Source organism: Microtus ochrogaster, chromosome 22 (genome assembly GCF_000317375.1).
Source record: "Microtus ochrogaster isolate Prairie Vole_2 chromosome 22, MicOch1.0, whole genome shotgun sequence".
Lineage (NCBI taxonomy): Eukaryota > Metazoa > Chordata > Mammalia > Rodentia > Cricetidae > Microtus > Microtus ochrogaster.
In genome coordinates this window covers 29,323,415-29,339,858 of record NC_022023.1, presented here as the reverse complement: position 1 = coordinate 29,339,858, position 16,444 = coordinate 29,323,415, and the positions used below count along the sequence as shown (strand labels likewise).

Sequence of the window (16,444 nt, the reverse complement as noted above, 5' to 3'; positions counted from 1 at the left end):
CTAAACGGAATGTTGGGAGAAAGTAGGCAGAGTCAATGAGACGCAATGTAGCTGCCAGAGGAGAAAGACATGAGCCACCAGCCGGAACCTTGCCAGTAGGCCATGAGCCTCGTGGTAAAATATAAAATAATAGGAATGGGCTAATTTAAGATGCAAGAGCTTGCTAGGAATATGCTAGAGTCAATGGTCATGAAGTGTTGTAATTAATACAGTTTCTGTGTGGTTATTTCAAGTCTGGGTGGCCAGGAACTTATGAGCGGCCTCTGCCAACATAAGACCCAGTCAACAAGAGGGAAATGATGCCTGGAACTGGAAGCTTGGTCAATTACCCAGGACTAGTGACGTCATGGAATTTGGAGAAGAACCTACAAGCATTACTTTGCTAAACCAGCATAATCACCCTTAACTGCACCCTTAACATTTGCCCTCACACCCACAGGTAAATGTATCCCTCACCCCTCCTCAAGGAAGCTACTCTTTGCAACAGATGGGAACCGCTACAGAAAACCAGAATCAATCAAAATGTAGACTGTGGATCCCAGTGCCAGGGGATACATCATCAAACAACTCCTGCACCCAAGGCTAAGGGTATATTGTAGAAGAGAGGGAGAAAAAAAAAATCGTAAGAGCCAGAGGACCAGAGAGTTTGCTATGAGGCTGTGACTCCTTTAGAAGCTACACCCATAAAGTCTCACCACCATCACTGCCCAAAAGTAAGCTGAACAGCCAATACCAACAGACACGCCAAGGTGCATGAAGGAAGCCCAGGGGACCTCAACCTACACAAAGAACTACAGGGAACTAAGAAATACTGAGGGTGGGAGAAATAGTCTTACCCAGAAAGAGCACAGCAATTGGTTATCCACCACCAAATGGTCAGGCCTGAAAACATACATATAAGTAGCATTATATAGACTGAGCAGTTTATATTTAGAAGAGTGTGTGTTCATGAAAAAGAAGACAAAACAAGCACACATCTATAAACAGCATAAAATCACTCACAGCAAACAACAACAGCAAAACCTTTAAGAGTGCCCAGAGGGAAATAAGAGCAAAGTACCAGAAAGGGTGAATATGACACTCACCTGACCTTAGGGAAACAGTGGAATGCAGAAACAATGGGGTAACTGCTTCAAAATGGGAAAAGGGTAAGACAGTTCAGTGGATAAAGGCACTTGCCACCAAGCCTGACAACCTGAGCTAAATCCGTGGGAGCTGACTGGTGGAAGGAGAGACCCAACTCTTGCAACTTGTCCTCTGACTTCAACATGTATGCAGCCACATGCACATACACAAAAAATAATTGTAACAAAATTTTTTCAAACAAAAAATTGGTAAATAAATCACCAATCCAGCTTTTGAACCATTATTTAAAAAATGAAATCATTATGAATATATGTAGAGGAAGAGAAACCATAGGAGATTTTGTCACTTCTAGCACCACACAATAGAATACTGAAGAGGAGAAGGCAATGGGAGTCGAGGGTGAGGGAAAGGACAAAAGCAGTAGAAATGTAAATGTATGCGTAAATTCAAAAGACTATGGTAAGAGGAGACCGGACACAATCAGAGTGGTAACAGGGAAGGGATCAAGGGTTAGGAACTGGGAGAGGCTGCAGGTGGGAGGGGAAATCATGTAACTCTATTTCAACTGAAAACATTTTAAAAGGATATATCAGTGTAGAAAATTACAATCTTAAGTTTAAAAATATAGTGAGGGACCAAAGACATGGCAATTAAAGCACATAAATTGAGAATGCGCAAAGGATGCTAAGATCTGCACATTGCACAGAAAGAGCTGTGACCTTCATTAGGCTTCCATTAGTCAGAGGATTCCTGCTGCAGTCTGGAGGTCCTGGGAAGAAAGGGATGTATGACTAACAAACTGGGGGAAAAACGAGAAGAAAAGAGAAACAAACAGAGGAGCAGATCAAACACTGACAAACTGACTTCAACCCAGAGGCTGCACCCAGTAAAGAACCAAAGACAAGAGTTGTCACCTGAACACCATAGAACCCCACTAAGCATTTCATAAAAGGGACACCATGATCATTTAAATAAAATCACTTTAAAGTATTTCTGAACTTATAAAAGGGAAGAGGGTTAAGTATGCAGTGATTCAAGAGTTACATAATAGTTGCCAAACAGTGATCCTTATCTTACTATTTGGCCTACTTGCACCCTTTAAAATTAATGCTGTTTAATATTGATCAAGGCACCATAAACGGTGTCTTACTACCTTCATTTTTAAGTATTTCTCTCCAGACTGATAGAAATGAGGAAAAGGCAAAATAAACCACACCAGAATGTCTTAAGCAATGGTGATTTGAATGATTTCTCCCCCTTAACTCAGTCTTTTCCAAATTTGATTTGCCTTACTGTACAAAGGTATATCTTTCTTTTGCAATCTTAAGAAATGTCACTTACAGAAATATTATTAGGTCAACTTTCCAATTGTGCGTGTAATGAGCTTGAAATTCACCACTGTGTTTCTAACAAGTAGAAAGCCCAAGAGGCTAAAAATGAACCGCTTCTTGCTTACTTTGTAGGAGACAGGAGAACCTAGGACACAGAGCTGCCCTCAAGGTCAGGAAGACAAGGAGTCAGAGCAGATTCAGAGCAAAGGACAATGGGACAGAAGAACATGCTGTCATTGAATTGCTGATGACTCAAAGCACATAATTCTGACAGTTAAAAAGCCCAGAGGAACCTAGTCATAGGAACCCATACCACTGGGATGGTGCCTTCCAGAAGACTGATCACAATCCCTAGGAAAAATAGAGACTCTTTCAGAGGCAGGTGCACTTTGCAATATACCAGAAAGCTTTCTACTTAACAGTGTCTGCCCTACAGCAGAATGATACCAATTCCAACCAGCCTCAGCCAGTCTGTTCCACCGAATGAGAAAGAAAATGACTGAATGGTTGGTCCACAGTCCAGGGGCCCAGGCTCAGCAAAACCTGGCACTTGATCTCAGTACAAAGAAGTACTTCCTCTCTTCCCACACCAATCCATATCAACAATGGCTAATTTACTGGAACTCCTCCATCCAGCCCATCATATCTGGCTGTAAGGAAACATCAGAAAACACTCTGAAAGGCAAAGAAAAAAAAATGCAACGTGAAGAGTCAGAAAGGGCAAGCGTGACAGGGATGCTGGAACTGAAGCCTTCAAAAACCAGAAACTGTCAACTGAACATGAAAGCTCTGGTAGACGAAGCAGACTCCATGCGAGAACAGATGGTGACAAAAAGAAAGGAAGATTCTAAGGAAGAGCCCAAAGAAATGCTGAAGACCATATCCTGGTAAGAAAAATGAAAAAGTGCTTTCTTTTCACAGAGGTACCAGAGAAGAGCCTCTGAATGTCAGACTAACCCATACAAACTCTGAAAACAAAAACAAAAACGTCGAAAGGGTAAGGGAGGGCAAAGTAAATGTAAGAAAGTAAGCATAGGAAAGGGCAAAGAAAGTGGGAAAACTAGGAGGAGTATAACATGTGACTAACAGAAATCAAATTGCACATGTTAATCCAAATATGTCAACAATCATTTGGTTCGATGGTCTAAATGTAGTGACTAAAAGAAACGAGGTAGATGAAAACGCAAAGTCCAATTCTGTATTGTCTTCAAGAAACTTTCTTAAATATGAAAACAGAGATTAAAAGTACAAAGAGAAAAATATACGGTGCCAATGGTAAATATTTTTAAAAAGGGCATTAACACAAGAACTCAAAGCAAGCAATGTTTTTATGGATGAAGGTTATAGCTGCACAATGAAAACGGGGTCAGTGCCCCAGGACATACAACCCTTCATATTGCCTGACAATGGAGGATCAGATTAGAGCAGACATAAGGTTATAAAACTGCAAGCAGTTTAATCCGCCCTCATGGCTAAAAGCCTTTGTTAGAAACCCTGATGTGCTTGCTGCTTACAATGCCATGTCAGTAGCTGGGACGCTGAAGCCAGACTGGGCTACATAGCAACACCCTGTCCGTCTCTCTGTTTCTCTCTCTCTCTCATCTCCCTACCTACCCACCCACCCACCTACCTACCTATAATCAAAAGGAATAAATGTACCTGTGCTTCAGGCAGAAAATCAGTTAAGGACACTGGTGGATTTGAGATCTCCAATGCGTTGGATACAATTCATCTCTTTAGAAGAACACATGTTCTTAAAATGCCATGGAACATTTGGTGTGATCAAGGGTATTCTGACTGCAATACATTGTAGCACCCTATTGCACAGTTAAAAGAACAACAATCTCACCAGGCAGTGCTGGCATATACCTTTAATCCCAGCACTCAGGAGGCGGAGGCAGAGGCCGGCAGATCTTTGTGAGTGCAAGGCCAGCCTGCTCTACAAGAGCTATTTCCAGACAGGTTCCAAAGCTACAGAAAAACCTGTCTAGAAAACCCATAAACAACAACGACAACAAATAGAACATCAATCTCACGGCCTGTGCTGAGTCTATAGCCGAATTTAACTAGAACCCAGTAACAGAAAGATACCTAGAAACACCCCTCCCCAGACACACAGAGATTTGAAGACCATGCTTCTAGACATGTGCCTGAAAAATAAAACTTAAAAAATATTTTAATCGAATAAAAATAAGCCTGACTTTTCAAAATTTGTAAGACTAAGTCAAATCAGAGCTTAGAAGGAAATGCATAGCACCAAGCAACATTTAAAAAGAAGAAATATCTAAAATCAATAATGTCTCTACCTTATGGGAAAAAACACAAATTAATAAATCCAAATACTAATTATAATAGAAATAAATTAATTTGACAATAAGAAATCAATAGGCAAAATGAACATTAAAAGCTGTTCTTCTGAAAAGATCAATAGAATTGACAAGCCTCTATTTAGAGTAGGAAAACAAAGACAACATAAATTACTAATATCAGAAATGAAAAAAGAGGCCACTATTCCAACCCTGTGACATTAAAATGATATAAATATACTAATATATGAATAAGCATGTGCACACAAATTTAATAGCCTAAATGAAATGGACCATTTCTTTTAAATAAATAATTTGTCAAATTATGTGCTTACATACATGTGGGGCTGAATAGGCTGCTATTTATTAAAGAAAGTGAATCAATCACTAAGTTTTTGAAGAAGAAGAAAAAAAAGAATAGTAGGTTCAGAAATTAAGAAAATGCACCAGTTTTCAATGCTGTCTTTGAGAGGGCAAAGAAATATTTCCTGCATAATTCTATGAAGTCACATAACTCTAGAACACAAATGTAAAAATCTTCAACAATGGAATCTTTAAGAAGGCTCAAAGGGTGAAGTGCTTGATAGCACACCTGATGACCCGTGTGGAAGGAGATTATTAACTACTGTAAGCTATATTCTGATCACCATATGAGCACTGTGGTGCATGCATACACAGAGAAACATACACGGACATATACATATGGGCACACACAGACAATAAATAACAAAACAAATACAAAACCAACAAAGTCTGAGCAGACTGAATCTAAACAATGAACAACTAGGATCTTTCCCCATTACCAAATGGGATTTATCCCAAATTTGTGAGGATGGTTCAACATTTAGGTATCAGTTAGTATAACCCATCATACCAACCAGCAGAAGACTAGCAATCCTACTGCCATATCAACAGACACAAGTAAGCCTTTGAAAACCATTCCATATTCACTCATGATATAAAAACTTAATAAATCAGAAATATGGGTGAACGTCCTCAATTAGACAAAGAAGGCTGAACAATTACAGCTAAATTCATAACGAATGGTGACAGACTCAAAGCTTCGCTGTCAAGGATGTGTGCAAGGACAGACTGTTCCTCTCATTTCTCATCTTCAACAGCAGAAAGCACAAAATGGGAACAAAGATACACACACTGGGAAAGGAATTATGAGAGCCTTGTCTGCAGACGACATGAAGGTCCATCCATAAACTCAAAAAGAATCACTGAATCAAGTCACAAGAAAAGCCTTTGTGGATATTGGAAATTTAATCCTGAAGTGCATACATAAAAGATCTAGAATATCAAAACCAAACAAGGTTGGGCAGTGGCGCTGCCCAACTCTAAGACTGTTATATTAACCTTGTGAACAAGGGAAAGGACGCACGCGTCAGAACAGGAGAGTGAGCCCCCAAGATAAATCTGTACGAACAGCGGCGACAGATACTTTTAAATCAATGATATACCAAAAACAAAAATTATCTTTGTACCCAAAAATATACAGACCTATACCCTTCACAAAAATAACTCAAAATGGATCAGAGCTAAACCAATGTGAAACGGTCTAGTCTAACAAAGAAAAAAAAACACAAAAGGCAAAATTCATTAAAGACACAATTCATACAACAGATTTCACCAAATGTAAAAAAAAAACATTGTTGGAACAAAAAGCCAAACCAATCATTATACATACTCCAAATGACACGTCTGATAAACAGCTGCATTCAAATATATGCAATAATAGGAAAAAAGATCTCACTACAAAAGAGGGTCAAGGATTTTAATAGACCCTAAAGAAAAGCAGATGGCAAAGAATCCCAAGAAGATGCTCCATAGCATATATCAGGGAAACACAAATGAGACAGTAAGGTACCACTACACAAGTGCTGGAATCAACAGAATCTGAAAGTTCAACAATACCAAATGCTGCCGTGGACAGAGGGTAACAGAAACGCTCACTGCTACCCTGAAGATGTGCCTGGGTTTTCCTTGCAAAGTGGAACACGTCTTCAGCATTTAGTCTTGCAAGTGCTCCTATTGGTATTTTCTAAGACTTAACCCTCCATAAAAACATGAGCACAGAGGTATCACAGGTGTTTATTCATAGCTGCCAAAACTTAGGTTCAAATAAGATGTGCCCCACCAGGTGAAATGATAAATAAACTAATACAATCACAATGCCCTGTTATTAAACACAGAAAAGAAATGAACAAGCAAGTCATGAAAAAAAAAATGGAAGTTTTCAAATGCCTGTTACTAAGAGAAAGGAGAATATCTCCAAGGGCTACAAAGAGATGACCGTAACTATATCACATTCGAAAAAAGCATTTTACGAGGGGTATAGTGTGTGGTGTAATGTGTGCAGTGTACATACATATTACTACAGGGGAATGTACATGTTTGAGAAGGCTATAGTTCAACCTTGGGTATCTTCCTTCTAGTGGACTCTTCCTTTATTTTTTGAGATAGGGTCTCTCGCTGAACCTGAATCTAACAGGTTCTGTGAAGCTGGCCAGTTAACAAGCCCCACAGATCTGCCTGCCTCCCTCCCTATACTGAGGTACAAGAATGACAGATGCCAACCCCAGTTTTTCATGTGCTCTGGGGTTCAGAACTCAGGTCCTCATGAGTGCATGGTCAGCACTTAACTAGTTCAACTAACACCCAGTCCCTGGAAAGGAAAATGATATGAGTAAAGATACTGGCGGATGTGACAGTTTGAGGTAAAGATATGGAGAAAGGGGAACAGCAATACAGATTTTTAAAGCAGTGCCTCCATTCTGTATATGCTCCAAAGATGGGCACAAGTATACGGAGATCCATTTGTCCAAGCCTAGATATAAGGCACAGCCTGAGAGCGATGCCGGTGTGTCGGTGTAGACTCGCCAGGCTTGCTCGCACATATACGACTGTACAGGAAATGCTGATCAGAGGAGGCTGAGGGGGAAATCTCTGCACTTGCTGTGAACTTAGAACTTCTCTTGATTTTTCCACCTTGGTCATTTCTGCTTAGACATCCCCTGGAAGCATGATTTTCATTTAGAGGCACACCACTTTAAATGCAACTAGTAAATAAAAACCACAAAATCTACTGAATGTCAGCAGGAGGACACCAAAGGGACTTCAAATAACCCCAAGTTCGTAGGAAACTGGGCTCCCCACCATGCCTGCCCTCCACAGCAGCAAACTCAAAATATACCTCCAGTTCCACTGACTTGTGTAACGCTTCCAGAAAGCTCCGCAATCCGAAACTTTTAAAATTCTAAAATCCATTCAAGCATAATCATGTGTTTTTTTTTGTTCATAACTACATATTGATTCCTATTATTCACTTAAAACATATTACCCTTCTGGGGATATCTTTTAACTGCATATTTATTTTACCCTTTTGATGCATGGGTCCAGGTAAATGGCCAAATAGTAGCAGAGGAGAAATATTATAAAAACCAGTGGCAACTCAGAACCCTCCATCTGCAAGTCTTAGAAATGATTTCCTATGAATGCATAGGAACGGGGTAGTGACCTCATGCTCAGCCCGGCGAAAGGCCCATGAAGTACGTTAAGAATCACTATAAAACTGAGTATGCATAGGAATAAGGGGCACTTTCACTTAACCGGTCTGTCATGTCCATGATGCTTAGGCACAATTATGTATCGTGGATGGTATATACAAAAATATCTCTTGAATCTTTCTCCTTCTCCACATTGCCACAGAGATCATGCTGTGCTCAACTCTGCTATGGTTTAAATCTATCCCCAAAAGTACAGGTATTGGAATTTAATTCCTTAATACAGTCATATTGGGGTGAGTCTTAGTGACTGGTGTATGGGTTCTGGGGACAGAGCCCTCATAAATGCCTTTCTCACAGAACCTGGTTACTTCTCAAGAGATTAGATCAACTACCTCAAGAAGCAGTTACAAGCCAAGGCTGCCCCTGTGTCTAGCCTCTTCTGCATGTCACACTTTCCCCTTTGCTTTCTGCTCTGAGTCCAAGCCACACGAAAGCCCTCACTAGGCTCCGAGAGGATGTTATGGCCGTGATCCCAGATTTTGCAGTTTCTACACCCAGGAACCAAAACAAACCTCTTCTTTATAAATTACAGTCTCAGCTATTTTGTTAGAGCAACAGAAAATAAACTAAGAAAGATCTCTGTGTCCTTGTCCAAACTCTCCTCTCTAGCCTGGCCCACATTCGAGGCTTCTGTGTCTTCTAAATATAGACTTTCCGCTCCTGCTCACAAACTCACCAGTGCCTTCCCACTCTTTACTGAGTGCTTCACCAAGGGGACAGCCCAATAACTAGAACAGACCACAGGGGACACAGAAAACCCTCAAAAGACCCATGTTTTATCTTTATGCACATTTTTTCATTCTAATCTATAATTCATACTTATTAGATTTAACAAAAATCTTATGGTTGGAATGTTCCCACTTCTAGGACAATAGGATCTGGCAAGCTAGTCTATGGTTTTACAAAACTCTGGCTCATTACTTCCTCATGCACAGTCTTTGAGGCTCAGAAAGAGCACAGGCCAACATGTGAACTCTATACCGTATTCAAGATACTTCACACCCTAGCACTTTCAACCAGAGAAAAATCACACTTTTTTTTTTAAAGAATATAAACTTGAAAAGGGGTTAATAAAACTATCTATGGTTTGACCAATATTTTTTCCGTTTATTTATTTAATTAAAGATTTCTGTCTCTTCCCCGCCACCGCCTCCCATTTCCCTCCCCCTCCCCCAATCAAGTTCCCCTCCCTTGTCAGCCCATAGAGCTATCAAGGTTCCCTGCCCTGTGGGAAGTCCAAGGACCACCCACCTCCATCCAGGTCTAGTAAGGTGAGCATCCAAACTGCCTAGGCTCCCACAAAGCCAGTAAGTGCAGTAGGATCAAAACCCATTGCCATTGTTCTTGAGTTCTCAGTAGTCGTCATTGTCCGCTATGTTCAGCGAGTCCGGTTTTATCCCAGGTTTTTTCAGACCCGGGCCAGCTGGCCTTGTTGAGTTCCCGATAGAACATCCCCATTGTCTCAGTGTGTGGGTGCACCCCTCGCGTTGACCAATATTTTTGAACTTTTAATGAGCATAGATTTTTCTGAGAAGTCTTGCAAACAAACCTACGCAAATACCAATGGAGACAGAATTCCATGGAAACACCTAGTTGGAGGCAGTGAGCCAGGATCTTATGGCAAAACCCAGCTGAAGGTGTGTCTCCCCTGACTCACAATTACAATCCCCCTCGCCATTAGGAGGGAAACTCTTCCTGCTTTCTCCATCTGGGAAACTACTACTGGAAATCTTGCTTTTAAAACCACTCCAGCCACTGCCACTATCACTGTAAATGAATGTTTCCCTATGCACACGTGCAGATTTTGCCTGCAAACTATGTTAAATTCCATCACATAAGAAAATCTTAGATTTATTTCTTAGCCTAAGATCCAGCCAGATTGTGTAGCTGCTACATGTAGAAGTCCTCTTTTATTCATCTGTAAATTCCCAGAACCTAATAAGGCCTACACTGGGAGTCCTATAAACACACATAGAATATATGGTGCAAACAACCTTGCATGATGTGTGTGTGTGTGTGTGTGTGTGTGTGTGTGTGTGTGTGAGAGAGAGAGAGAGAGAGAGAGAGAGACAGACAGAGACAGACAGAGACAGAGAAAGGATACCATCTCCACATCCCTGAGAACAGGACACCTATGCTTTAGAAAGGTGTGAAACAATAATAAATTGAGGAGAATCAACCCTGGTCTACGGAACAGCAGATCGAAATGAGCAAAATGACCCCTAGGAGTACTAATCAAGACAGCAAGGCATAACCTTCATGAGCGCTGGTGTCTCTGTCCAGAGTGCTGAAATCTCAGCAAGAAAGACCTGGCTCTGTTTCAAAACCAGACAGAGCCAAACAGGATTGGAATAAAAACGTTTATGTATTTCCTTCAGCCTGATGTAAAAACCTTCTCTTAAGATGCTTAAGACAGCCACACTCAATAAGCTACAGTCCATCCAGTTGACTCCGTTCTGCAAAAATTAGTTACCAAGTCAAAAAGCAGCAGCTTAGAATGGGTAAAGGGCATGCAAACTCAATCCGTGAGCGTTTTCCTTAGCAGATTGCCTGTCATCTCTGGGCATCCTTGGGCAAGTGATCACACCTCTCTAGGAATGGACTTCCTGACCTCTGAGAGGAGAGACTGCATAATTAAGATGGAGCAAGCTTTCAGCAAATTGTCAGCATGTGGCAAGAACCTCTCTTTGTTAATCCTCTCAAAACCCATGAAGTGGATAATGATTGTTCTCATTTTACACATGAGGAAGCAGGGCTGAGAAAAGTTAAGCAGCTCTCTCAAGGCCACTCCACAAACGCGCAGCATTGCCTAGTGGGAAGTTCAAGGTGTTCACAGCCAGACCCGAGGCTCAGGTGAGGCCACAACTTTCCCGAACCTCATCCTCCCCTAGACCTCTGCTCATGACCCTCTTCGCATGTGTGTTTCCAACAACGGATATGGCAATACATAAAGATATATGATATGTTGTTTTAATCTTTCTCCAATTTTCTAACATAACTATTTCTTCCCACACCATTGACCCTAGTTAAGAGTCAACAAGCCTTATTAACATGTCAACCAGATTTCCCAAGAGTCTTCTCAAAAGCCTTAGAAAGTCAACTGAGTGACCATACCATAAAGCTCACTACCCCACCAGAAGCTGCTATAGAGCACATGATAAGACTGACTGGTCAAAGCAAACCCTGGCAGAGAAAGTAGAGGCAGAGAAAGGCATCTTATTGTGTGACTCTCGTGAAACCTGTTAGCCTAGCTACCTGACCCCTTCCTTCTGTAGTTTTTGCATGAAAATAACCACAACTGTGTACCTGGCTTTGGGGAATCTTTAAGTTATTCATATTGTCCTGAGCACATCACAATGGCTGGCAAAGTGTCCATTCTGTTAACAGAGGAGCAGAGCTCATGTGTTTATGAAACGTCCTAGTCAACCATCCAGAGATTAGCAAAGCCAGAAGCAACAGAAACAACTTCTCCACTCTTACTTACCTGAACAGTTCTACCTGACCCTATCTCCCCTGGGGTGGTCTTTGCACCTCCTCCACACCACAGCTTGCTACCTCTATTTCTCTCTTATCTGCGCTCTGCTCCATGACTTTGCCCTCCTCAGTGTCTGCCACTCTAACTCACAACTGATAAGGTTTCTTTTTCTTCCTTCCCTTAAGTCTGTGCTCTGTAAACTCAGAAAACAATTGCCCAAGGGACAGCAGCTGTCTTTACCTCTCTCATGATAAAGTCCCCAAATTACACACAAATATTTAGTAAGCAGGAGCCTGCCATAGTAGGAAAAGCAGATTTAATGGGTATAGTATAGAGACAGAACATTCGTCTGAAAACTAGGTTAAGAGGAGCAGCGTGGGAGGGAGAAGTACCACCTGCCATACCACTTTACCTAGGTCAGCCTTTAGTGGTTTTCTGCACTTCCTACCTGGAGCTGTGATTATTCTGGTACCTCTTCCCTCCCACAGTAGTTCCTCCTGACGAACACAACCACTCCTTTGTTGCACTTGATCCACTACAAGCCTTGTATAGAACCGACACTGGAAACTTTCTAAGTACTGGCACTGTTTGAAAATTCCACCTATAAAAAAACCGTACAAGCAGCCTTGCTAGAAGAAGGAGAACAAACAAACAAACAACAACAACAACAAAAAAAAGCTGACACAGATACCGCAGGGGCGTGTCGCCTAAATCTGGTAGCTTGCTGCAAGGGGTCGAAGGAACTGCTATCAGTTGCCTGAAATCCTCCAAAACGGATCGCCAGTACCCGTTCTGTTCACAAAATAAAAACAAAGTCTATCACCTTAATGGGAGCGGGGTTCTAAACACCTCCAGCTAGCCTTTTACACAGACATACTGGCAGCAGAAAGGCCAGGCCCCCGCCAAGGCACTACGCAGTCACTAAGGAGAGAGAAAAGCCTTTAAGTGACTAAACTATACCGGGCACAGGACTACACTAGTTTTTTTTTACACGGAAAGTGACCAACGCATCCTGTTCCTGCTACTGACTCCCAACTCGGGACACTTTGGCCCGGAGTTTCTAGCTGTGAGAAAGGCGCGACCCAAGTGCCCACGCACAGGTGGCTGTGGGTGGGGGTGTCCTGCCCGGCACGCCGCCCCATCTGGGACAGAAGGGTGTGCGACCCGAGCGCCGCGCCACACTCACCACATCCATGATCTGCAGGAGGCTCAGGGAGAAGTACACGGTGAGCGGCTGCGAGTCGTTGGCCACCGGCCTCTCCAGCGGGTTGTAGTTCTTTACCAGCTCCTTGTACAGCCTCCTCTGGAACTCGCCTTGCAGGGACACTTGGGAAGCAGAGAGCCCAGCGGGCCTCAGCGCGCGGCCGCCACCCCACCCCGCCCCGGCCGGAGCCCGGGACCACCCTCCCGCTTGCCCGTCTGCCCATCCGCCCGCGCCTGCTCCCGGAAGCCCGCGCCGGGTGAGTGCGGCCGGAGCCGCGCCGCGGTTACCGTGCAGCAGCGCCGCGGCCAGAACCAGCCAAATGCATCCCCGTCCGCCGCACATATCGCCGGAGACGCCGCGGCCGTCGTCCGCCCTCGGCCGAGCAGCCGCTCCAGCCGCTTCTGCGCCTTTAAAGCGCTGCGCGCTCCCGCCGCCGCGCGCCCCCACACGTGACAGCGCGCCCCCGCCTCGCGGGCACTCGCAGAACCGAGCGGTTCCGCGGCCTCCAGGGGAACTGCATCCCTGCTCAGCTGGTCAGTGGCCTCTGACCCGGTGCAGCTTGATCCTGCTATCAACTGCCTTGCTATCAACTGCCTGCAGTGTTCACCCCCCTGAACAGTTCCTGCTCCCTCAATCCCTCGCCCACCAGGACCCAGTCTTTCGGGACTCTCTCTGGTGCCAGCATCTGCCTCACAGGCTTCTGAAGTTTCCTCAGCCAGACAAGGTAGACAAGGGAGGAGTAACCAACCCTGTGACATTCCCTGCAGGACCTGGTGTTTCCAGGGACCAGCTGGATGTGGACAAGGCTTTCTCTGGAAAGAGGAGCATGGCAAATATATGGTGTGATATTCCCAGCAGGGAGCCTGGTCTTTCTCTCTCTCTCTCTCTCTCTCTCTCTCTCTCTCTCTCTCAAAACAGGTTTGGAAAATTAAAATCTTAACTCTAATCCCTTGTTTGATGGACAAGCCAGAACTTGGTTGTGTAGGCGTTTGGGACTCAAAGAACAGTAAAAGAACAAGGAGAGGTAAGGGGGACCAGCCACAGAGGTCCTAGCCCGAGAAGTCTTCTTCATTGTGATTCTGAGAAGGGAGGAAGATACTAAGGAGAGCCGTCATCAGAGGTGAGGAAGGCTGGACCCCATGTATCCCCAGAAGCACAGTACAGAAAACCCACTTTGGAGATTGCCCTGTATTCCCTTAGGGGCTTCTGTTCCCTGTCTTCCCACAGATTCCAGAGCATCTGAGCCATCAGACTGTCACTCCAATGGATTAGACAGTGTGACACTAAAAATGAGGGACAGGCTTATCAAGAAATGACTAAGCTGGAAGGTACCCCCCAAGCATGGGAATGGGGAAGTGAGTCCAGTCACACGGTTTGTAGTGGCATGTTGTACCCTTGAAATGAGTGTGTTGACACACACCCATGCTGTTTGCCGACAGGAGTACAAAGAGTCAGTGCAAAATATGACAGCTGCAGAGTCAAGAGCAAAGAAAGAAAACTGACTGGTTTTGGGGAAGGTTCATTAAAAAAAAAAAAGACAATTGGCCAGGGCTCCCCTTAAAGAAGAAATAGTATTCCGCCTGGGAAGGGGACAGTAGGCAGACATCTGGCAAACAGATTGGGTGTACATCTGGTTCCTGGGTACGCCCCATCCCATCTCCAGGAGAAGGAATGAGGTGCAAAGGATTGGCTGCTAGCAAGAAAAGAGAGAGAGAGAGAGAGAAAGAGAGAGAGAGAGAGAGAGAGAGAGAGAGAGAGAATAAAAACAGCAGAGAGGGGAAACACATCAGCTGGAAGTTTCTCCCTGTCAAACCCTCTGCATTGGTGGTGCAATCGCTGGACTTGCTCCCCTACTCCCACCCTGCAAGTGCCTAAGAACCCTGGCTAGCACCACAGAGAGATAGATGAGCCTCTTCTCCTGAGTGTGGTTGCTGGGAACACATTGCAGGAAGCACAAGTCACATTTAAGAGCCCAAAACATAACAGTAATGTTGTACCCAGTAAGATCAGAAACCTAGAAAATAACCATCTTTGAATGGGACAAGGGGTCAATACCTGTCTACGCCGTGTGCTTGCCCAGACACCTGGAGGATCTGCAGACACAGTCAGTCCCTTAACTGGGTTGCTCCTCGATCTGAGGTGTTAGTATCACTAATGCCAATAAGTAGGGCTGTAAGTCCAGGTCTACCTCGTGTTTTCAATACCCAGTTATTTTCATTTGTACGGTATAAAATGATCTGAGAGTAAAGCCTACTGGGATATGTAGGCTCACCCCTTAATCCCTTTCTCAGAATAAAGAAATGGCAAACATACAAAACAGAAATAGGCTGTGTCAGACTAGAATTCTACAGACTAGAATTGGAAACAAACCCCCATGCACCCTACAAGCTGATATTGCTGCTGGAACCTAGGGAGAGGCAGAACAAGGTCAGATTCAAGGATGGAAGTCTAGACTTTTAACGCAGACCCTCAAGGAAGCTGGATCTTGTCCCTATGAGAGGTAGGGATCTGGAATGAAGAGTTCTTCATAAATCCACAGACTAAAACAAAGCACCCTTCCATGTCAGAGACTAGAAAACCTTTCTTGTATCCCAGGGAAAAGAGAGGGAGCATGTTTTCTGCTTGGACTCTGGAGAGGGTAATCCTGCAACTAGCCATGCTGCATCAGGCTTAGGGCAGATCCAGATGCCTGGGCCTGTGCTGTTTATTTTCAAGGATTCCTCCTCCAGTGTGTGCCTGGGAGGTGCCAGGAAATGGGGGAGGGGACTTTACAGCTTCCCACACAGGACTCCAAAAGAAAATCGGTGAGTTCAAGTTACAAAGTGAAAAGCAAGGCTGGAGAGATGGCTCAGCAGTTGAGAGTTTTCAGTGGCTGCTCTTCCAGAGAACCCACGGTCAGTTCCCAGCACTCACATGGTACTTCACAACTGTCAGTACCTCCAGCTCCAGGGGATCTGGTGCCCTCATTTGGCCCCTTCAGATACCAGGCTCACATGTAGTACATAGATATACATACAGATGAAACAATCACACACATTAAATAATAAAAATAATACCAAAAAGTATCCACATGAAAAGACAGCCCGTAAGAGGGACCACAGTCAACATTAAAACCAAGACTACAAGAAAGTAATTAGGAAAGATGCCGTGCTGGTTTCAAAGAAAATGGCCCCGTAGGCTCATAAGGAGTGACATTATTAGGAGATAAAGTCTTGTTGGAGTCGGTGTGGCCCTGATACATTTGAAGAAGTGTGTCACTGGAAACTCAAACCAGGCCCAGGACATCTCTCTTGCTGCTGCCTGCCGATGCAGATGTAAAACTCTTGGTTACCTCTCCAGCACCATGGCTGTCTGCATGCTTTCATGATGACAATGAACCAACCCCCCATGAGGACGATGAACTAAACCCCTGAACTACAAGTCAGCCCAAATGAAATGGTTTCCTTTGTAAGAGTTGCCATAGTCATGGT

At 43.8% G+C, this 16,444-nt stretch overlaps 1 protein-coding gene across 2 annotated transcripts in view; it reads right to left on the bottom strand.

Annotated features, from left to right (window-relative positions):
- Positions 1–13,462, bottom strand: part of Chrna7 (cholinergic receptor nicotinic alpha 7 subunit) — a 109,100-nt gene extending 95,638 nt beyond the window's left edge. Inside the window, exons 1-2 of one of the 2 annotated variants that reach the window (XM_005357810.2) lie at positions 13,262–13,462; positions 12,957–13,096 (exon numbers count right to left, since the gene is read on the bottom strand). In XM_005357810.2, the coding sequence (XP_005357867.1) occupies positions 12,957–13,096; positions 13,262–13,316 (195 nt within the window). In that variant the 5' untranslated portion in view covers positions 13,317–13,462. The remainder of the gene's footprint in view (positions 1–12,956; positions 13,097–13,261) is intronic. The other variant, XM_026784381.1, reaches the window with a different exon arrangement.
- Positions 13,463–16,444: the final 2,982 nt, after the last annotated feature.